We start from the raw sequence: 22,936 nt of genomic DNA on the forward strand, positions 1-22,936 counted from the left end.
TCAGTAAATTGACTTTCCATTATTCGTTTGTACGAACTTACAGTACATCAACTCGCTCCACACAATATTGTCCAAACCACATATTATTACATTTAAACCCTGGGCTCTTCGCATCAGTTATCTTTCCTTAGATAATTAGGTTAACACAAACAGTATTCAGTAAAAATAATAGTTTGTTGTGTATATTTTACAGGGTAAAATATATTGTAGTTGTTGCTTAAAGACACCAGACAGATAGGAATTATACAACAGATGCTCTTTATTCATCTCACGAACACAAAAATAAATGCCGTATTAACATAAACACACAGGGGAAATACAAACACTGGGCATTGTATGCTTATAACATATAATAATTAAATTACATATTAAATAACACAAACAGTTAATTATAATAATTACTGATAAGTATTATCATGCTTATTTATATCTCTGATGAGGACTGATACTTCGGTTGACTGTAGCAGAAGTAATACTGTAATTTCTGTACAATTTAATAATATGTAGTTATATTAATCAAATGCATATTAGAAATGGCTAGGAATTGGGGGCTTGGATCGTTGTAAATCCCCCCCCTATAGTTCATCTACCGTGTGGTAAAAACACCCTCTGAGTGATTGTATCTAAATCAACAAAGAAAAGAAGGTGATGATTCCTTAAAGTTTCTTGGTCATCACATGTGATGGTGTGCTCTGGAGTAAAAAAAAAAAAAAAAAATTATATTTCTATCTATCTATCTATCTATCTATCTATCTATCTATCTATCTGCATTTGCATTTGCAGACAATGTATTTAACTGTAACTGTCATATAACTGTATATTCAGAACCATTAACTGTGTAAAAACTAAAACTCTGAAAAACTAAACTAAAAAAACCCTCCCAAATAAATGTCCAAATGTGATTCTATAAGAGCATTTGTTGTTATTTAAATCTATTTTTACATATAATGTTGATTTGATAGGAATTGTTACATTTTATTATTTTAATTATTTCCATCATACCAACTGAGAATTTATTGCAATGATTTTAAATTCAGTTGAGTTATCTGACATAATAGGCAGAAACCAAATGATAAAGACGGCTCTGAAAACAACAGGATGCTCTGGAGTGCCAGTTTGTGGAAATAAACAGTCTTCGCATTGCCTTCCTTCTGATCCCAACGTAAGGAAAGAGTGGATGAACTTTATTTTTAATGAAGTTGCAGACTGCGTCAGTAAGAACTCAGTTCTTTGTTTACTTAATTTTACCGCGGATTCGTTTACAGTTACTCATAGCGTCAGTAACGTAACGCTCGTTCTGTTATCTCAGGGAACCGAGGTTACTTTAATAACCGGAGTGACACAATTCCACTCAGGATTTTCTAAAAGTCTGTTGTGCCAACTATATTGGATTCACCAGTGATGTTGCAACTAAATTGTGAGTGATTTTTTTTTACATGGTCACTATTGGTTTGTCTCTTCTTACAGATCGTTTGATATGTACTTGAGTCATGTGTTTTATAAACTCATCACAGCTGGCGTCCAATCTATGAGGGATGAATGTGCACTGTTAGCCAATCCACCCAGTGGGCGTTTTACTGGGAGAGAGGGAGGAGTGGGCCCAATCAATCTGCCTATTCAAACAGAACATTCTACTGAGGACAGAAAATAGCCTATTACTTTATATAAATTATGATGTTTTTGATGTAAGAATCTTGATAACATTATAAGGGGGCCTCAGAGAACAGTACAATATAATAATAAAAAAAGGCATTTCATGGCCCCTTTAAGGATGTACTGTTTGGCTTATTTAATATACAAAAAGATAAAATGAATGAATATTTTATGATTAACCTATTACTTCCTGCAAAATTTCATATTCACTGCAGTATATTCAATCATCAAAATCCTTTATTTATTGTTTTTAAAAAGAGTTTCAATGGTATATCCAACTATTTAATCTCCCAAGAATCTTAAAGCTATTAAAACAGATAATTTATTTAATCTTTTTAATTTATATTGTTAAAGTTCTTGTTTTGTATTATGGTATTTATTTATTATGTACATGTGAAAATGGTGCTTCGCTTACTTCACTCAAAGAAACGGTCAATCACCTGTTTTTACAGCATCAAATAACTAACTAAAAATTAAAAAATGACAGAAAACATCTTTACATGTCAATAGATCCTGTTTTCACCTCATGTTCATTATGCTGATGACGAATCCTTAAATTGCCACATTAGCTCATTTTATTGGTGTCAACAGACTTAAGCAAACGACATGACCAGCTACTGTGACATTACAAGATATAATTATCATAACAGTATCTATTTATTCTGTAATAAACCATGTTCATATATAAAACACAATAAACAACAAAAATCTTGTTTATGTTAATGCCAATTAGCAGATTATTAAGTGTTCTACAACTGATTTTTATGTTATTTTTTTTGTTTTTGTTTCTTTTTTTCCCCTATATTCTTACATTGCTTATTTTGGTTACTTTTCATTGACACTTTTTTAAAGTGATTTATTTGTTTTTGACAGATCTGCTCCTCTCACTGTACAGCGATTACAATCACACCTTCAGTGAACTGGAGAGAAACTGCATGAATGTGAGAGAAACCTTATATTTGTTCACAAGAGATTCAATCAATCAGAAACCCTGAAAAGACATGAGAAGATCCACACTGCAGAGAAACCTTACACATGTGATCAGTGTGTGAAGAGTTTCAGACATAAATGATCAACTTAAGGTGAACATTAGAGTTCATACGGGAGAGAAACCATATCACTGCACTGCATGTGAGAACATCTCGGGTTACTTGGCTGTAACCTGTTTCCCTGAAAAAGCGGGAACGAGATGCTGCGCTCAATAGCGCTAATGAGAACATTCTTTGTTCGACGGTTGTGAAGCATGTGTGTCAAACCACTCCAGAGGTGGCTTAAATAACCTCGGTAGGTGGACGTCATTGATTACGTGCACCTGCAGGTTATAAATAGAACGATGAAACGGACACATCTTTCAGGTTACCTTTGTCTGAAGGGACGTCCAGGCACGTCGACAGTGCGGCATTGAGGCGCAGCATCTCGTTCCCGCTTTTTTTCGGGGAACAGGGTTACAGCCAAGTAACCCGAGGCGTTCCCCTTATCAAAGCTACACTCGATGCTGCGCTAAATAGCGCTAATGGGAGGAACGAAGAATACCAACGCCGCCCGCACTGTAAGTGTCTGGACCCCCAGGGTTGTGTAGTGTGTCGCACAACATCGAAGAGGTCTCAGACATGACTCTGGGATGTCGACTCAAGGACATGCGAGCCGGAGTAGCATGGACATCAAACTATAGAATCTGACAAATGTGTGCGGAGAGGACCAACCTGCCCGCATCACACACTTGTTTGCAGGGCGCGCCTCTTGCTAAAGCCATTGAAGATGCAACCCCCCTGATTGAATGGGCCCTAACTTCTAGAGGCGAAAGTCTGACCACGCGGCCTCATAGGCTAGGGCAATAGCATCCCTCACCCAATGTGAAATTGTTTGCCTGGTGGCAGCTGCCCCCCGGTTGCGGCCCCATGGCATGTGAAAAGTTGCTCTGACTTACGCCACCGGCTAATGCGGTGGACGTAAATTGAAGAGCATGTACTGGACACAGTAAGTGAAGTCTTTCCTGCTCCGCTGTCGTGAATGGCGGAGGACAGAAGGCTTCGAGAATGACCCGGATGTATGGTCGAAAAAGAAACTCCTTGAGGCGAAGTCTGACCACGCGCCTCGTAGGCTAGGGCAATAGCGTGGCTAAATCTATGCAGGAAGGGAGTTCTGAGGATGATTGGGGTTAGGATTTTATATTTGGACAGGGAATGGCCATAAAAAAAACCATCTTTAGAGTCAGAAGCCTGTCAGGCGCTGATTCTAATGGTTCGAAAGGGGTGCCAGCCAGCCTTCGAGCACTATGGCTAACCCCAAGAATGAAGCGGGCAACTAGATGGTGATTTGCCCCACAGAGAAACCCTTCAATCAAACATGGCAAGCCAAACTAGCGGCCCCTGTAGTTCTCGCGTACTAGGGCAATGTGCCTGAGGACAGTTTCTCTTGCCGGAACTCCAGTAACTGAAACAATTTGGCATTGAGCTTGTCCACATGGTGTGTCCTTTGCACCACCCCGAAGCACCCATCTGGGGCATTAGTTCTTTAGTGGAGGGAGCCCTAGCCTTAGAATAGTTTCTATTTACATCTGCTGATTGCCACAATCTCTAGTTGGTCCCCTCAGGGGCCATACGTGGAAGTTTCCAGAGCTCGGGGCCCGGGATGAAATACCTGTTCCCCCTGGGTGCCTGAGAGAGAAGATCCTCTCCTGATCGGATCGCCCACGGTGCGAGCCGTCGAGGAGGGATATTAGATCTGAGAACCAGACTCTGGTCGGCCAACGGGGCGCTATCAGTCAGAGGCGAGACACCCTGTCGACAAGGACCCTGGCTAGGACTCCCGTGGAGCAGAGCAATCCCAGATTGACTGACTACTTTGGGGTTGAGTTTCGTCATCCCCATGGGTTCACAAGCTTGTCTGGACAGCAAGTGTGCTCCCACATTCATATAGCCCTAGGAATGTAAATCACCCTGAGGGACAGGAACTTGTCCTGTGCTCAAAGCAGACCTGCCTGCGCTTAAAACTCGATCAAGCGGCGCCCCATCCCAGCCTAACCTTTACCAGTCTGCCCTGGCGATCTATGTAAGAAACTACAGATGTGTTGGTCCACCCGCACTAGGACATTGTAGCCTCTTACCTACTACTGGAGTAAGTATTTCAGCAGGCCAGAAATACAGTCTTCATTTCGAGGCCAAATTGATGTGCCAATTCGAGAAGATGACACCCTCCAGATCCCCTGGGCTGGACGAAGCCATCTAAGACCCGCTCCCCCAGCCCATGAGGGAAGCGTACTGTCATTAGCATCTCGCGATGACATACACGAGACCTAGAGGTTGGGAACCCAAAGTCCAGGAAGAACCGGGGTCCTGAACCACATAGATAGGGTACGAAAGCCCCGGCGGCGTAACCCTTATTTGCCTCTGCCGGATTGGCCCTTGGATGAAATCCCCTGGCTCTGAGCCCAACTGAAACGATCTCATGTGCAGGAGGCCCAAAGTATCACCGTGGATTTGCAGCTGCCATGAGACCTAAAACTTTCTTCTGAAAGTGATGAACAGTGACTTTCTGGCCTAGCTTGATGTTCTTTAGGGTGGTTAGAATGGACTCGACACGTGCAGGAGACAGCTGTGCCCGCATTGTGATCGATCCCATACCACCCCCAAATACGTTGTCATCTCCACTCTCTGAGCAGGAGAGAGAACGCTTTTTCTTGGCGTTGAGTCTCAACCACAGATATTCGAGATGAGCTAGGACGACATCCTGATGTCGAAGCGCAAGCTCTTGAGACTTGGGTCAGAATCAAACCAGTCGTTCATAATAATTAAAAATGTGGATGCTCGGGAGTCGTAGAGGAGCCATAAGTACATCCATCGGTTTTGTGTAAGTGGCGGGTATGACAAGGCTAGGCCGAATGGAAGAACCTGATACTGGTAAGCTTTCGCCCCCGAAAGCCAAACCTCAGGACCTCCTGAGTTGTGGCAATATTTTTATATGAAAATGCGTGTCCCTTTAGATGAATTGTCAGAACAAACCAATCCTCCGATTGGATCTGAGAAACAATCCTCTTGATTGTCAGCCTGTTGAACTGTATGTTTCTGAGGCAGCGGTTTGTCAACCCGCGAAGGATCTAAGATTGGAACCCAGCCCCCCGTCTTTTCTTGGGAATCGAAGAAATACCGACTATAATTAAGCCTGAACTCTCTGTCATGGCAGGCCGGGAACACATTCTATGGCCCCTTCGACCAACCGAGTCTGCAATTCCTGTGTCAACAGATATGCATGTTCCCGGTTTCACAGAAGTGGAGACCACGCCGTTGAAACGCGGAGGACGATATGCAAACTGAATCCTGTAACCTTTCGTAACAGCCGTCTTTCCCATCATGGGGAGATATTTTGGCAGTAGCTCTAGCCTTCCACGCTGCCAGCTTCTCCGAAAAAAGGCACTAATGTTTGACACTTTGTTTGTTGTGGGGGGGGGGGTGGTTAGATGTCTGGTGTCCTGGTACGTGGCAGGAGACGAACAGAGTCATGTAACAATTCATTGGAGGCCACTGCCCTCCGAATCACAGACCGTTTTTGGGTTTTTTGATGGCCGGAGGTTGTTCAGTGAGCCCCCTAAGGTGCCAGGAAGGAGCCCTACACTTCTGTTGGAATTTTTCCATGCCAGCCCCCCTCCGAGGAGGACACACCCTTTGTCCTAGGGCACAGCTTACGGCCCTTGCTTTGGTCGTAATGACCACTACTTTTCCAGCGGGTCCAGCTCCATCTGCGGCTGCGCAAGTGCCGTACCAGCGTGCTCCCCCAGTCTTACGAGGCGGCGCAACAAACTCGCCACACTTTTCTTTGAGCCGGATTTTCTTTCTTCTTTTTTTTTTTTTTTTTTTTTTTGACAGCCCCGACACTTGAAAGCCACCAGTGAGTGAGAAAACGTATTAAGTCTCCTGTCTGGCGCTCAGATCTTTAAGAAGATCAGCCTGATGATGCCTGCAGAACCCGTGGTGTGCAGGGCAGCCACTAGTTCTGGACCCACAGCATGCAAATGCGTTCCATCCAAGTGTAGCATGTTGCTACAAGGCTTGGACGGCAGGGAGCAATTGCTGTCTTTGTATTATATATCATATATATATATTTTTTTTTATTATTGTAATTCATTTTTGTATTTATTTTATTTTTTTAAATTTTTATCTATTTATTTTATTTTTGAACCGATGTGTTGCTTCCTATAGGGGAGAGATAGCCTGCTAGCGTCCTCTCTCTCACCTAAGGAAAATCAATATGTACAAACCTCATTTTAAGGCTTTTATCTGGTCGCTACACGAGTCACCTACCTAGTAACTCCTCATGTCCTTTTAATCGCGAGAGGAGAGCTAGAAAGAATGTTCTCATTAGCGCTTATTGAGCGCAGCATGAGTGTAGCTTTTGATCACAGGGAACAGTTTTCACTCAATTAATTTCTCTACACAAGCATACAAAAAAAAAATAAAAAAATTCACAGTAAATAGATTATCTTCAGATTCAGCATTTTCAGGTCTGACACCACATCCTCAACCTCACAAAACATGACACAGTATTGTGTTGGTCTATACATTTTGTTCTGTTCAGTTCTAATAAGCATGTAGGAGTTTTGTGTTTGTGTCTGTATTTATTTGTGTTAATATGAGTATAGGCCATTGCACACTGAGTCCGAAATTTTAAGAATTTTTTGCAAAAAGTGTCTTAAATGTTGTCCGAATTAGTCTGGTCTGTCATAAAAAAATTCGGATCAGGTTTGATTTTTTTTTTGCGTTTTTCACATCTGTAATATGCATTTTGATAGGAGAGCTTAATTGACAGCCAGGAAAATAAAACATCATCTGTTGTTTTTCAGAAGTTAATGAAGTTCATATCTTCAAGACCACCAGTTTCATGCCTGTGTCTGATTCAGATATTGTCATCAACTCAAATATGAAGTTTCATAACCAAAGAACAATATACAAGAATTATATATATATTATATACTTATCTATATATATATATATATTATATATATATATATATATATAATTTTACTTTGTGATGTGTAATCATATTATTGTGTGCTCTTATGAGTATTATATAATGTGCCATTTTCTATACTGCAAATATATCACTTCTAGTTTGTTTGCTCTTTTATGAAGGAAAGTCGTTTTTTTCAAATGTACAAACTGTTCTTGTTCAGGAAGCTGAGGAGGAGTCCGTAATACTTTCAAGATTTATTGACTACGATGATGCATTGCTGCCACACACATATTATTTTTTCCACTCAATTATGTCGTAATAACGAGATATGTCATTTTAAAGACATCTTTTCTTGTTAAAAATCTTTTCTTGTAATAACGAGATTTTTTTTGTTAAAACAACATCGTTTCATGTAAAACGAGATGTTATATCGTTAAAACGACATCTTTTCTCATAATAATGAGATGTTTTCTTGTTAAAATGACATAATTATCCCATTAAAATGACATCTTTTCTCGTAATTATGAGATGTTTTCTTATTATAATTGAATTTAGGGTGGAGATAATCATCCACTTGTAGCTGGGCAGGTCCAGTGACGCTTTTATTGCGCACCTCAGCCAAGTCGCTTTGGATAAAAGTGTCTGCTAAATGCATAAATTATAAATTCAACTAGGGCTATTAAACCCAGGATAACAAGGGAACTAAGGAGACACACTTGGGATCAAATCAACAATCAGTGTGAGACAGAAACTGGGTCACGGGGGCAAAAACACACACAGACAAGTCCATAGTCCTGACATATCGCCCCCCCCCTCCCGAAAGGTGTGTCCTCACACCGTAGTAAAAACAGAGGGAGGCATGGGTGGGAACTTGGGAGGAGGTTCTGGAGGAGGACGGATATCCGGGAGGAGGCCAGGAGGGTGACAAAGGAGGGAGGAGTCAAGGAGGAGGAGCCAGAGGCGGAAACGGAGAGCCAACGAGCCAGGGGGATGCCAAAGATCTGGGGTCTAGGGTGGAGACAACGGCTCTGGCGACCGAGGTGGAGATCCACGGTGGAGCCGGAGCGACAGAGGACCAAGGTGGAGCTGGCGGGAGGAAGGAGCCCAACAGAGCCGGTGGGACGGAGTGATGAGGCGCAGCCAGAGGAGAATTGGAATCTCCACTTCATTTACTCTTTCATTCGTTATCTGGCTCGGCTCGGTGTTCATCTTCAGTTCTCTCTTCACAGCAGTTCAGTCAGTGTACTGTTTGAGTGAAAATGAATTACCTCCGGGATACTGGTTTATTTGAACTCAGAGGGGTGTCAGCCACATTAAAAAAGTTAACAGCTTAAGTCATTTGTGGATTAATGCTTAATTGGAGACGCGAACCGTTTCCAAACGATTCAGTTCGATGTTGGTGAACTGGTTCAAGAAGATCCGGTTACATCGAGTGATTCGGTTCGCGAACCGGATGTGCTGTGAAACGCGCTCATAAAAGACCCGGGAGAGAAGTCACCGCTGGAATAAAGTCGTAGTTTTTGATATTTCTGGACCAAAATGTATTTTTCGATGCTTCAAAAAAAATTCTAACGGACCCTCTGATGTCACATGGACTACTTTGAAGATGTTTTTACTTACCTTTTCTGGACGTGGACAGTATACCGTACATACATTTCTCAATGGAGGGACAGAAAGCTCTCGGACTAAATCTAAAATATCTTATACTGTGTTCCGAAGATGAACGGAGGTTCTTACGGGTTTGGAACGACATGAGGGTGAGTCATTAATGACATAATTTTCATTTTTGGGTGAACTAACCCTTTAAGAGCAGCAGAGCTATGGAAAACTTACCACTTTCTACCTTACTGCTCTTTATGCAGGCATCAAATAAATTCTAACAATAACCATATTCAGAGAGTGTGTGTATGAAGGGTGGGACCAACTGGGTCAGATAAGACAAAATATTGCATAAACAAGTTGCAAATAATTTCTGTGATTTTTAATAAAATAAGGATTTTAAATAATGAAAATGACTTTGTATCTGCTTATCTCATCAGAACACTTAAAGAAGAAACCACATCTTCTCCCTATCTCATTCTGTTTTAAAGAAAGACAAAAATGAACTGGATGCAAGCAGTTTCATTTCCAACATATACAAAATCACTTTTTCCAACCTCCGCTGATTAGTTTCTTTTCTTTCAGAGTTATTCTTTTGAATTTTATTTTTCAAGGCCATATGGTGTTAAAATGGCATCAGGTAAGAATATAATTACATACGAATATTAAACACTTTCTTATTGATTTATTACGTATTTTTATTGAAATATTAGCCAACAGTAGGCAACTTTGTTTACTTTTTTTGGTTAAATAAATGACATTTCACTGCGCTCTTACATTTACATTTAAAAGTGGCACTGAACACCAGGATCTGTTGAAACTAAACTTTTTAACTAAACTTCTTTGTGAGGCTTCCTCTTTTAATCTGAAATTCTCTCCACTTATCTTTGTTGATTTGTGGAAATAGCCTATTTATCAGAGATGGACAGTAGTGAAGTATTTTTACCTTTTTACTCAAGTCAAAATTTTCACTCAAGAGTGTTTTTCCTTTGGGAAACTTTACTTCTCTACATTCCAAAGCATAATGTCATACTTTTTACTGCACTACATTTCATAAATTAAAGCTGTTGTTGTTGTTGTTTTTACCTTTAATACTTAAGAACATTAAAAAATGTAGTACTTGTAAGAGTAAAAGTGAAAACAGTAATAGATTTCTAATGTAATTAAGTATTAAATTATATTAAATATGAAATGTAGTGCAGTAAAAAGTACAATATTATGTTTGAATTAAAGTTTTCTAAAGAAAAACACTCAGTTCAAAATTACTAACAGTGTAAATTACTGACACTTTAAAAGTACTTTTACTACAGAGTAAAAATACTTCACTACTGTCCCCCTCTGCTATTTATTAATATTTTTATTGAGGCTTTAGATCATTACACGTGAATTGAAGTGTAATTTTGACACTGTAGATGTTCTGAATATAAGGAAAATCATAATTTCACCAATTTGTATTGATTTGTGTATTATCAGCACACTGTTCTGTACTCAGTTCTAAATAGTAATTGCAAACACATTTTGTGCAAAAATGAACTTGAAACATTTGTGCATTCCGTTTATAAAACCAACAGTAAATCTCTTAAATTATATAAAAGTTATGTGAATAATACTTATCATTGCACAATATATTGTAACAGTTAAAGTATTAGTTCACAGCAAAAATAAAAATGCTGTCATTGTTTATTCACTGTATTCTTATGTTGTTCATTTGTGGAACACAAAACATCCAAACTGCTGCTTTCATATTGCAAAAAAAAAAAAAAAAAAAAAAAAAAAAAAAATGGATGATGATTTTATAATTACAAAATAATTAAGATAAAAATAATAATAATCAACATTTTTTTTCAAGACTTTTGAAACCATTTGCATTAGATTTGTGAAATTTTACATTTTTGCATGTCCAAAGTTTAGAAAATGTTTGTGATTATCATGATTATTAAAAGAAGGTCATGGTAGGTACAAAAACTTTTGGGGGGGCTTTTTGCCTTTATATTATTATAGGACAGTAGAGACAGATAGGAAATTGAGAGTTGGGGGAATAGGGTGTAGGACATGACCCACCAGGGCAACCTAAGTTTTTAAATAAAAAGTGGAGGTTGGGTTATAAGCAGCTTTGATAATTTATTGCATTTATGTTGTGTCCTGCTAACTCACATTACTATTTTATAAATAAAGTCCCAATCCCATTCCTACCCCTTAGCCCTTACCGTCACACACACATATCAGAGATCACACTGCTCACACATCCAGAAGCAAAGAAACTTGTCAACACTGCCCTACGACTTCTATTAATAACAGTTTAAATACTGAATCGCTACATTATAATTTCCAGCAACGAGAGGATAAAATCGCTGTTTTTGAAATAAACTCACTAGGTGTAAAAAGAGATGCACCAGTACAGGTAACTTTCAGCTCTCTCTCTTTCTCTTCCTCTCTCTATCTAGCAATATTTGTAAAAAGGGTTTAAGGATTTCTAATTATCGGGGGAAATAGCCCCCCTCAATGTCTATGGTGGTTAATGCCCTGATGTCGTGCAGTCTGTAATGATATGACATTAGCAACTCTTTTTTGCAAACATTCCTTTGAATAACATGACCGTGAATATGAATTTACGATTGAATGTAACATAAAACAAATGATTACTTTTCATTAAAATCTTTGTTAATGCCAATAGTGCTTACATTTATTGGTCTTTTTGTTTTGCTCTGGCAGCCATGTTGATGCTGTAGCCAGTTTATGATGAGATAATTCATACAACTTCGTTTGAAGTGTGATCCCGAAAATCTTAATTTGAAGGGTTATCAAAGTCTTGGGCCCTTCCCCTTCCCCCTACCCTTCCAACCAAAAGAGAATCGAGACACCCCTACCCCTTCACGTGAATGCGCCAAAAGGAGGGGTAGGGGAAAGGGGAAGGGCTAAGGGGTAGAAATGGGATTGGGCCTAAATATACAAGTCATAAAGAACTAAACTAGACAAAAGTGAAAGTAATCAGTAACTGTGTACATGGGAACAAAAGAAAACCATATCTAGGACCAAGGAAAAAAGGAACATACAAACCAAAAGTCCATGAAAATGAAACTAAGGCACCATGATTATATGCCCTCTGTTCTGTTCAGCACCTTAATATTATTGAAATGCATGTATAAAATTAAATTGAAATAACAAAATCATTCAGTATATTCTACTGCACACTAGCTTTCCATCGTTTCATGTCAACATAAAAATAAGAGAATATGGTGAGTATTGATGTAATGTTAAAGCTCCCATGTGTATTTGTGTTTGCGCTCTGTGATCAGTATCAACCTGATGAGAGAGTGGACCCAACATAAACCCCACCCCTGGAATGAGATTTCAACTGAGGGAGAAACTGCGATATTGACAGTGATAACCATAGTAACTGTATGCTGTTTCATTGTTTGTTATCAGCCCAATAATCAGTGTCATCTGCAAACCTTACAATATGGTTGGTGGGGTGGGTGGCAACACAGTCATGTGTTAAAAGAGTGCTGTGAAGTGTAAGAATGCACCCCTGTAGTGCTCAGGGTGGATGAGGTATATTTGCCCAGTCTGTGTTCTGTCCATCTGTCTAATAGCGCTTTTCTAACTGCATGGTATGGCACGGTTTGGCTTACTTTTGTGGGGTTTTCCACTGTGCACAGTACCTAATTCCTGGTACTTTTTTAGTACCACCTCGGTTGAGATTCCAAGCGAGCCGTACCAATACTAAAATGTGACATATAAACAATGCAGATCACTGATTGGTCAGAGAGAATCGTCACTGCCAGCATCACTGGATTAGCGACACGAGACACCAAACCCACTATATTTAAAGAGTCATCAACAGCCACCCAACAGTATCATTTGTTCGCACAACTTATTTAAACGACCGCCGCAAGCAACTTGGAAAAAGAAATGGCTGTATCATGGTCAGTATGAGGTGGCGGTGCAACTATAATGATCAGTCTATAATCCCACCCACTTTGAAGCAGTACTAAACTGCAGTGGAAAAGTAATCTGAGCCACAGTAAAGACTGTTTCACACTGAGTGCGATGCGAAAAAGTGAGGCGAATCGCTGACGAATGTTGCTTTCACACAGAGCGCTAAACGATTGATTGCCTTCTGCTAATTAATGCCTGCATGCTAGGTGGCGCCGGCCAACAATACATTTTTCCTCAGATATGTATCTCACATGTTGATTTAGCATCGTTCACTGCTCTATACACAGCACTAAATTAATATAGTAATTAATTAATATAGTTCCTGATGTGGGAGAGGATCAGTCTCTCAAGGCATTTAGCTGTCCATCCATGGTTTTTGGTTTAGGAACACACAGATGATTTTACTACTGGTGACACTGTCCACGCAATTTAGGTGGCATGTCCACCAAAGCATTTTTTTCCCCTGAGGCTAACATATGTTTTTAATTGTTTTCCATGGGAATGCCACATTTTTTAAAATGGCAGGAACAGGACAAGGTACTGAGATTTAGATTTTTTCCCTCAGTGGTGAGAGTTGAAGAAGGTTTGGCGCTTATCAGTGTCATCACTGTTTTTATTAAGCAAACCAATTACAATGGCAGAGGGGTGGGACTAAAACCACACCAACCAACTGCCATACCCTGCTTGGACTATGACTGAACAATGGAGAAATGAATATTGCTTGTCTCCAAGTATGTCTTTACCAGATACCAAATAAATAAATAAATAAATAAATAAATTTGTCTGTCCTCCCCCAGAATTTTTTTTACTGGCGTAGATCCCATATATTCTGGCGCCTTTTAATTAAACAATTGCTTTTATAGCCTAAAACTGTTACCACACACTTGGCAAGGTTTCCCCAAAAGTAACATAGCAACAAAAGTCTAGTAAGTTGCTTTGAACTATAAACTCCGCCATGCAGTTAATCCATATTTCATGCATGGCTCAGACACTCGGAATGTAATGTGTGTATGCTTTCTGATTGGTCAGTCGCGAGATTCCGAGGTATGTTATCCCTCGATAACAACTGGTAAAAGCTGATAACACAGGCTCATCCAGTTAACAGAAGTCGGCGCTGTCCTCTTGCTAGGAACAGTCAACCGTCCGCGTTCGGGCACAGCATCAAATGGAGTATACTTTGTATGGAGTATACAAAAACAAAGTATACTTTGGGCTTAAGTCTGATTTCATCCATTTTATTAGTTCTTGATCTGACATTTGCAAGGAAGATACTTGGTAGAGATGCTTTAAATGGTGAGGCCTTCAGCCTGACTCACTTTCCCCACTTCCTGCGGAACCTCCCGTCCAGGGTTAGCTTCCAGGCTAGCTGCGGCATCTCTTGCAGCATCTTGATCCAGGAGGATATTCAAAGAATCTTTGCTCATGTGGTACGTCCAGGAGTTCTTGTTGGCTGTACCTTGTAGAGAGTGACCTACATCCACATGAAATGAACAATAAATAGACTGAGTATAGAAGAGTTTAGAGGCGCTGCAACTGTGCAAGCCGCTGAATAACTTGAAGAAACCGAGAGAGCTGCAGCATCAGAGAAGAGAAAGTCCATTATGGCAGTTGCAAATAAAATGACAAGGAAATGATAAGTGTTGACTGCAGCATTAAATTTAGATCTACTTATGTTGCATCTTTTTACACGTTTTTACAGCATTACGCGTTATCATCAATCACACACAATCCTATTGACTTTATGAATGCAATGGCCAATCAGAGGCATTCAGGTGAGTCATCGCTGAAACGCCGGTGTTTTGTTCAGTATGTGCGCTCGCTGACTCAATTCTGCTCTCTCGCAAATTCTCTCATCAGAAACAACAAAGTGCATGCAATGCAAGTAAGAGTTTTTTTTTTCATCAAACAGAGTGTAGACAGCTTTACTGATGCTCACTTTCTCTGTATAATTTATTTGCTGTTTTTATATACATGAAAGTGAACGCATTATAATTAGTAACTTGCAGTGTTTTTTTATTAAATTATGATAAAGTGAAATACAAATTCAGTCATTTATAAATATTTTATGAAATGACACCCATATCTCTGCTTACCTAAAAAGATGGGTTTGTGATAGGCATAGTTAATAGATTACACTAACATACTGTAAGCCTACTTTTAGCCTTACCTTGGGAGTGGTTCACTTTCCACATATGGTATTGCACCATGACCCTGTTACATTATGAGGGCTTTGCGTGCTTAGAAAAAGCAGAAAAGCATAACAACATAAATGTAATGAATTATTATTATTATTATTATTATTATGTTGCTAGCACGCTTGGGGGCATACACAGTCATTATCGCCCTTCACTGGATGTATAAATAGCAACAATAAACTACATTTTAGCATTTTAGAATGCATAGTCATACTTCTCTAGGTAATGCACTACAATTCAGAGGCAGTAATATTGTAACTAATTACTTTTAAATGACAGTAACTAGTAATATATAATGTATTACATTTTGGAAGTAACTTGCCCAGCACTGTTTTTAATTGTATCACTTCAGTTTTACTGAGTATGGGGACAAAATGTCCCTACTAAGATGGTGATTCCAAAATCCCCATCCTTGTGGGGACATTTTTTCTTGTTTTGAAAATGAAAAAATGTTTGTACAGTAAAAAGCCATTATGCCTCTTTTTCAGTGAGACACCCTGCGGATTGTTTTCTGCTGGGGAAGAATGGGTCAGAAACAGCAGAGTGGGAAATACTATACTGGGAGCAGAAGCGTTTCGCAGTGAATCTGCAAATTATTCACAGCAGCACAGTAAGAGAATCAGTGGAGCCGTGGAGGGGAGACACATCACAGTCATCAACACTCTTCAGCTCCTCCAGCCGAATCTCCCACACCATCTGACAATACAGGGAGTGAGAGAGTGTGTGTATCTGGCTGCTCCAGGACCTCATGTGATTGCACTCATACTGCAGAGTAAGGACTTCAACAAGGAGGACAGACAGAGAGTGAAAACTGTGCTGAACCTCTTCAGTGAGCAGGCCATGAAACACACTATAGTGCTGACTACTGATGAAGAGACACGCGGATCAATATTCACTTCTAGGAATAATGCCATTCATAATTTAATAAAGGAGTGTGGAGGAAGACATTTTAGATTTGATACAATAAACCCTGGACGGTGCTCTGAGATGTTCAGAAGGATAGAGAAGATGCTCAAGGAAGAACACAAAGATTATCTCATCTGCAACATGCATGAGGATGGAGGTGATGTTTTTTTTGTCCTGTAATAGTTGTAAATGTTGTAGAGACAGGGAGACAAATTACTTCTTACTAATCCATTTTGTTTTGGTAAAAAAAAAAAAAAAAAAAAAAAATTCTTCTTAATTCCCTTTTTTTGAATAGGGAAATAGGGAATTAAGACATTGACATGGTTGCCTTCAGTTAATAAACAAACAAACAATTAATAAATAATAAAATATTGCAATCTTATCATACTGAACAATATAATAGCTTTGTTGTTGTTTAAGGAAGTCTATATTTGGTACCAAAACTGATCTGAGTCTGCTGTCTCCATTGTTTTCAGTGACGACTACTGGAAAAACAAAGCTGAACATTGTGCTGTGTGGAAATGATTCAACACTCAAGAGCATAGTGTCTAGAATGTTTAGAGGGACAGTAATTAAACAAATGAGTAAACTTCTACCCCAGAAAGAGATGAGTAGAGTGTGTCAGAAGAGAGAGGGAATGATTCATGGACGACAGATCAGTGTCCTGGAGCTTCCAGCTCTCACTCAACTCTCAGAGCAGGAAGTGATGCAGGAGACTTACCGCTGTCTGTTTCTCTGTGATCCTGGAGTTCATCATTTCATCCTTGTTACTCCTGTCTGTCCATTTACAAATGAAGACAAAGCAGAAATGGAGAAGATTAAAAGAATATTTAATTCTAATGAGCACTTCATGGTGCTTTTCATTACTGAACTCACTGTTGACCAAAGTGTGATAGATTTTGTAGAATCCACAGAATCTCAGAAGGCTGTGAGTCTGTATGGGAGTTGGTACGATGTGATGGGTTTAAAGGACCAGAGAAGCACACAACAGATCTCAGACCTGTTTGATTGTATAGAGAGCATGAAAACTGAACCCTATTCTCTTCAGACATATATGAGAGCTCCAGAAAAGAGAGTCAGACATGAACTAGAGGAGAAACTGAGAGTGAGAGACAATGCAAATCAAAGAATTACAGAAGGAAGATCACAGACGCTGGGTAAGTGGATTCATTTAATTTCTCTGGAAAAAAGAAGAAAACAGAACAGAAATAAACTTACAGGTTATTTACAGTACAGTTCATCAATAAATACCCTTTTTACATATAAGCTACCTATTTTGAAGAGATAAAAATGGATCAAAAGTATAATCTTAAACCTTTTTTGTGAGCACAATTGTTGAATCTTTTGCAACTAATGACTAATGAGGGGGTTCAACAGAAATTTGACCGGTACTGAAAGATAAAACCACTTCACGAAACAAATATTCTTTTTTATTATTTTTATTTTATAATAAGTGCAATATATATATATATATATATATATATATATATATATATGGAGTGTGTAGTGGAGTAGCGAGCAGATGATCAGTGGAACGGTTGTGTGTGTGTAAATAATGTCCAGTGGTTGGTTACCTGATTTGTGAGTAGCCACAGTTAACACTCACTTGAGGTCAAAAAGAGGTGAGCAAAGTGTGGAATTCTGCAGCCTGAGGTTTTATCTAGGTGGATGCTGAAATCTTGAAAGAGATGCATTAACGAAAATACTAGTTGTGTGCTATTTATGAAGGATATATCTTTAACACCACGCATTTTCTGCAGACTCTGTTGATCTTCTCCTTGATTCCTTTAACTCAAAAGTTAAGTAATAGTATTGATGATATTGCTCCTGTTATAGTCAGTAAGAAAACAAGCAAACATAAATCAGCTTGGAGAAAATCACTGTTGAGAGACTGACAACCCCCAAGTCAGATTCCCAGTGAAATGCTCTCCGACAGCAAATGCAATGAGTTGTCTTTCTTCTTCTCTGAGAAGATCAATAATATCAGGAAGGTGATTAGCACATCGTCAAGTTATTCAGACGTCAGACAGATTCGACTGCAATAACAAAAAGAAGATACTATGTCTATTTTTGAAGCAATTGATAGCAAAATTCTGGAAGAAATAGCGCAGCACCTAAAATCGTCAACCTGCTATCTTGACACACTTCCCACACCTTTTTTTCAAATGTTGTGCTTAACTGTTTGGAAGCAGATCTCTTAGAAATGGTGAACGCCTCACTTCTTTCTGGGACTTTTCCAAACTCCCTGAAAACTGCAGTTGTTAAGCCCCTTGATAACACCATTTTGAGCAATTATATACCAATATCAAATCTTCCTTTTATAGGCAAGATTATTATTAAAGGTAGTTTTTAAATCAGCGAGCTGAACAAATACTCCAATGGATACCTGGACAATTTTCAATCTGGTTTCTGACTGCATCACAGCACAGAGACAGCACTCATTAAGATAATAAATGATATTCGCTTAAATTCTGATTCTGGCCACAAAATATCAGTGCTGGTATTGCTAGATCTCAGTGCTGCGTTTGACACTGCGATACATAACATACTACTAGAGAGGACTGGAAAACTGGGTCAGGCTTTCTGGGATGGTACTCAAATGGTTCAGGTCATACTAGAAGAGAGAGGTTACTATGTGAGTATAGGAGAGCATAAGTCTAAGGGGATGTCAATGACATGCAGAGTCCCACAAGGCTCAATTCTTGCAGCGCTCTTGTTTAGCCTGTACATGCTCCCACTAAGTAAAATAATGAGAAAGAACCAAATTGCCTATCACAGCGATGCTGATGATACCCAGATTTACCTAGCCTTATCGCCAAATGACTACAGCCCCATTAACCTCCCTCTGCCAATTTATTGATGAAATTAACAGTTGAATGTGCCAGAAATTTCTTCGGTTGAACAAGGAGAAAACTCAAGTTCTCAAGGTGAATGCATACCTTGACTCTAGGGGTCAAACACGTGAAAATCAAGTCAGGAATCTTGGTGTGATTCTGGAGACAGACCTTAGTTTCAGTAGTCATGTCAAAGCAGTAACTAAGTCAAGACTTTGAAAAAACTTGTTCATCACCAGCAGGGGTGGACTATTGTAATGGTCCTCCCTCACCGGCCTTCAAAGACCATTAGACAGCTGCAGCTCATCCAGAACGCTGCTGCCAGAATTCTGAATAGAACCAGAAAATCTGAGCATATCACGCCAGTCCTCCGGTCCTTACTCTGGCTTCCAGTTATGTTTAGGATTGATTTTAAAGTACTTTTACTCGCTTATAAATCACTAAATGGCCTAGGACCTAAATATATTGCAGGTATGCTCACTGAATATAAACCTAACAGAGGACTCAGATCATTAGGATTGAGTCAGTTAGAAATACCAAGGGTTCACACAAAACAAGGGTCTGCTTTTAGTTATTATGCCGCCCGCAGTTGGAATCAGCTTCCAGAAGAGATCAGATGTGCTAAAACATTATAACAGAGGAAATCCAGACTCAAAACTAATCTGTTTAGCTATGCATTTATTGATTGAGCACTGTGCGACATCCGAACTGATTGCACTGTATTTTATATAATCATTTTCTAACTTTAACTGTTTTAAATCCATTTTAAATTGATTTTGAAATCATTTTAAAAGTATAATCATTTTCTATTCTTCACTGTCTTTATTTCAAATCAATTTTTAAATAATTTTAAAAGTTTAAACAGAAGGTTATAAGTGCTGTGAAGGTAAAGAGAATGTGGGCAAAGAGATAGATATAGATATAGATATAGATATAGATGTTATGAAATCTGCTTTGTTTACAGCAGACTTGTAATTCCAGAGACTAATAGGAAAAGAAAGTTGTGTGTTAGCAGACATAGTAAAAGTGTGCAGGTTCTGTCAAAAATGGTAGTGATTTTGCTAGGCAAACTCCATATATATTCTTCCAAACTTGATTGATTGGTAAGATTGTGATTATTATTTCATTACAATGGCAAGTAGGGTTTGCAAAGGGTCTTTACAAAAGACATCTGAACTTATTGTTTTGAGGGAAAAAAACTCAAGAATTTAGGCAAAGCGGCTGAGAAAAACTGTAATATAGCTTTGCGAGCAGGGCTGCTGTTCATTCAGCATGAGACTCACATGATTATTAATATACATGACAGTTCTTGCATTCAAAATGAAAATGGCTAGACACAGTACACAGTATATTATTTTGAGAAACATTTTTAACTTGACATAGCATTTTGAAAAAGCAGACATACTGGAAAAACTGTGAGTTGAATCACACCTAGATATCTGTCTAGTCTATTGCATGTTTACTTAAAAAAAAAAAAAAAAAAAAAAAATTCTTAGAACTCCCAAACTGAGTTGCACCTAAATTAATGATGGATCCATATTTAAAATATTTACAGCCACCACGTTGAAACTATCATCACATCACTATTTTTATTCTGATGAAGGCTCTCACACCGAAACGTTGATAATAAAAGCAAGTCTATACTTAAACGAGTGTGCAGTTATAATTTTTCTTTAAAGAAACTTAAACATGAGTTCTAAGTCAACAAATTAAACACACACACTTAGGCTAATGATACACAGGGCAACTTTTTGAACAATTTTGCTGGGCAGCTTTTTTAATCAATGTTACTTGGGCTCTTTCCCATTGAGAATGGGTAACAAATTTCTATCTGGATACTTTAGATCAGTCATGGGCCCTGTGTCTTACCTGGTTGTCCGTTGGCTATGACATAGGCAAAAGACATTTTTTGGGCCCCCACCTCCTTAAAACTGAAAAGGTTTCACAACCCTTGAACTAACCTCAGGGGGTCAACCTCAGGGGGTCAGTTATGTGCTTTGTAAAATGGCCAAACCACCTACCCACCCAGACAAGTATAATCAATTTCAAGACCCACCAAAATATTTGAGATCAAATAACAATTTACATTACTGTAAGCTTAATCTTGTTTAAATGTTTAATATAGCAGGAATTACGTATTTAAGAAAAATAACAATTTTATTTTATAGTGCAACTGTAAAATTTCACTATTAATATTTTTGTTTTAATTTCTTCATTTACAGACATTAATAAGCCTATGAAATATATCCATAAAAACTCGAAACACACTCACTCTGGTGCGGATATGAACCTGTGCTACAAGTGTTGTTAAACTCATCGCCGTGTTCAGTGCAGAAAATGCTCTCAGTTCATAGGCTAATTAATGTTGGCATATCATGCAGCCCTAGACTGAACTTTCTGTGAGTGTGTGTGTGTGTGTGTCATTAAAACGCAAATTAAGCTGCAGCCAAGTGACTTTGTGCAACCCATCTTGTCCCACTCTGCAACCCACAAGTGGGTCGTGACTCACAGTTTGAAAACCCTTGCTATAATCCACATTTAGGAACTATGCAACGTAAACAATTTTTTGGGGGGACATAAACTAACTTTGAACGCTGGTTGCTGACTTCACTGTCTTCACACTATAGGCTGAGGTACCTCACATGACCCAAGTTAGCAGTTACACTTTCTTCAGTGTTAAAACCTCTGACACTCTAAATTTTGATATTACACAAAGATAATGCAAGTAAATACAAAATGCAGTTTATAAATGATGAATTCATTTATTAAGGGAAAAAAGCTGTCCAAATCTACCTGGCCCTACATTAAAAATGAATTGCCCCCTCCTTTTAATCCTGAAAGAACTGTGATTAGCCACATTATTTTAGAAAGCTGAGTTAAATTTTACTAGGCACATCAAGGTCTGATTACTGCCAGACCTGTTGAATCAAGAAATCACTTAAAGAGAACCTGTCTGACAAAGTGAAGCATGCTTAAAGAGCAACACATCATGCCACAATCTAAAGAAATTCAAGAACAGATGAGAAACAAAATAGCTGACATTTATCAGTTTGGAAAGGGGTTATAAAGCCATTTCTAAGGCTTTGGGCCAGGGTACCACAGTCAGAGCCATTATCCACAAATGAAGAAAACTTGGAACAGTTCCCAGGAGTGGACAGCCTACCAAAATTACTTCAAGAGCATAACGACGACTCATCCAGGAGGCCATAAAAGAACCCAGAACAACATCTAAAGAACTGCAGGCCCCACTTGCCTCAATTAAGGTCAGCAATTCACTTGCCTCAATTAAGCTCTGTTGCATCCACTGTATCACTTTTGTGCTTCAGAAAGTAAACAAACACTGCACTTGAGTGGTCATCAGTAAAGGAAAGTGCGTACCTATACCCTTCTCTGGACTTTGGGTCAATGGGGCCTGCCAAGTCAGTGTGTATCAACTCTAGAGGTGACTTGGCTCTCACATCAGGCTTTCTGTTCCTACTCTGAGTGAATTTACCTTGGACACACACATCACATTGCATAGACTTGGGTACTTTACCCTTAATTGACATACCATCCACAACATTCTCTAACTTCTGAACATCATTAAATTACAGTGTCCCAAAATCTCATGCCACTTCTGAATATCATGGCAACTCATACATTGATTATCACAGTCATTGTTTACTAGCACAGTAGGCAAATAGAACAGCCTGTTATGTTCATGAATAAGAAAACGTGTACCATCTTTACTGCAGGACATCCTCACCCTCCTTAAAGATCACTGTTGCCCCTCTAGAAGTTGCAGCTCTCACAGAGAAAATGTCTTGGGGATAGGAGGGGATGTACAGCGGCTGCTTCAGTGTGACACTGAGGTGTTGCCCTCTA

At 39.0% G+C, this 22,936-nt stretch overlaps 2 protein-coding genes and 1 pseudogene across 11 annotated transcripts in view; 1 reads left to right on the forward strand and 2 right to left on the reverse strand.

Moving 5' to 3' along the window:
* Window positions 1–22,936, reverse strand: part of LOC109103223 (NLR family CARD domain-containing protein 3-like) — a 1,793,396-nt gene that overhangs the window by 136,367 nt on the left and 1,634,093 nt on the right. The gene's annotated exons all lie outside the window — the stretch shown is intronic.
* LOC109081476 overlaps window positions 1–22,936 on the reverse strand; it is a 257,452-nt pseudogene that overhangs the window by 104,068 nt on the left and 130,448 nt on the right.
* On the forward strand, window positions 15,721–22,885 carry LOC122141611 (GTPase IMAP family member 8-like). The gene is made up of 4 exons (XM_042749503.1): window positions 15,721–15,746; window positions 15,821–16,395; window positions 16,715–17,343; window positions 22,829–22,885. The coding sequence occupies exons 1-4, from the start codon at window positions 15,721–15,723 to the stop codon at window positions 22,883–22,885; spliced, it is 1,287 nt and encodes a 428-aa protein (XP_042605437.1).

This window comes from Cyprinus carpio, chromosome B22, assembly GCF_018340385.1.
Source record: "Cyprinus carpio isolate SPL01 chromosome B22, ASM1834038v1, whole genome shotgun sequence".
Lineage (NCBI taxonomy): Eukaryota > Metazoa > Chordata > Actinopteri > Cypriniformes > Cyprinidae > Cyprinus > Cyprinus carpio.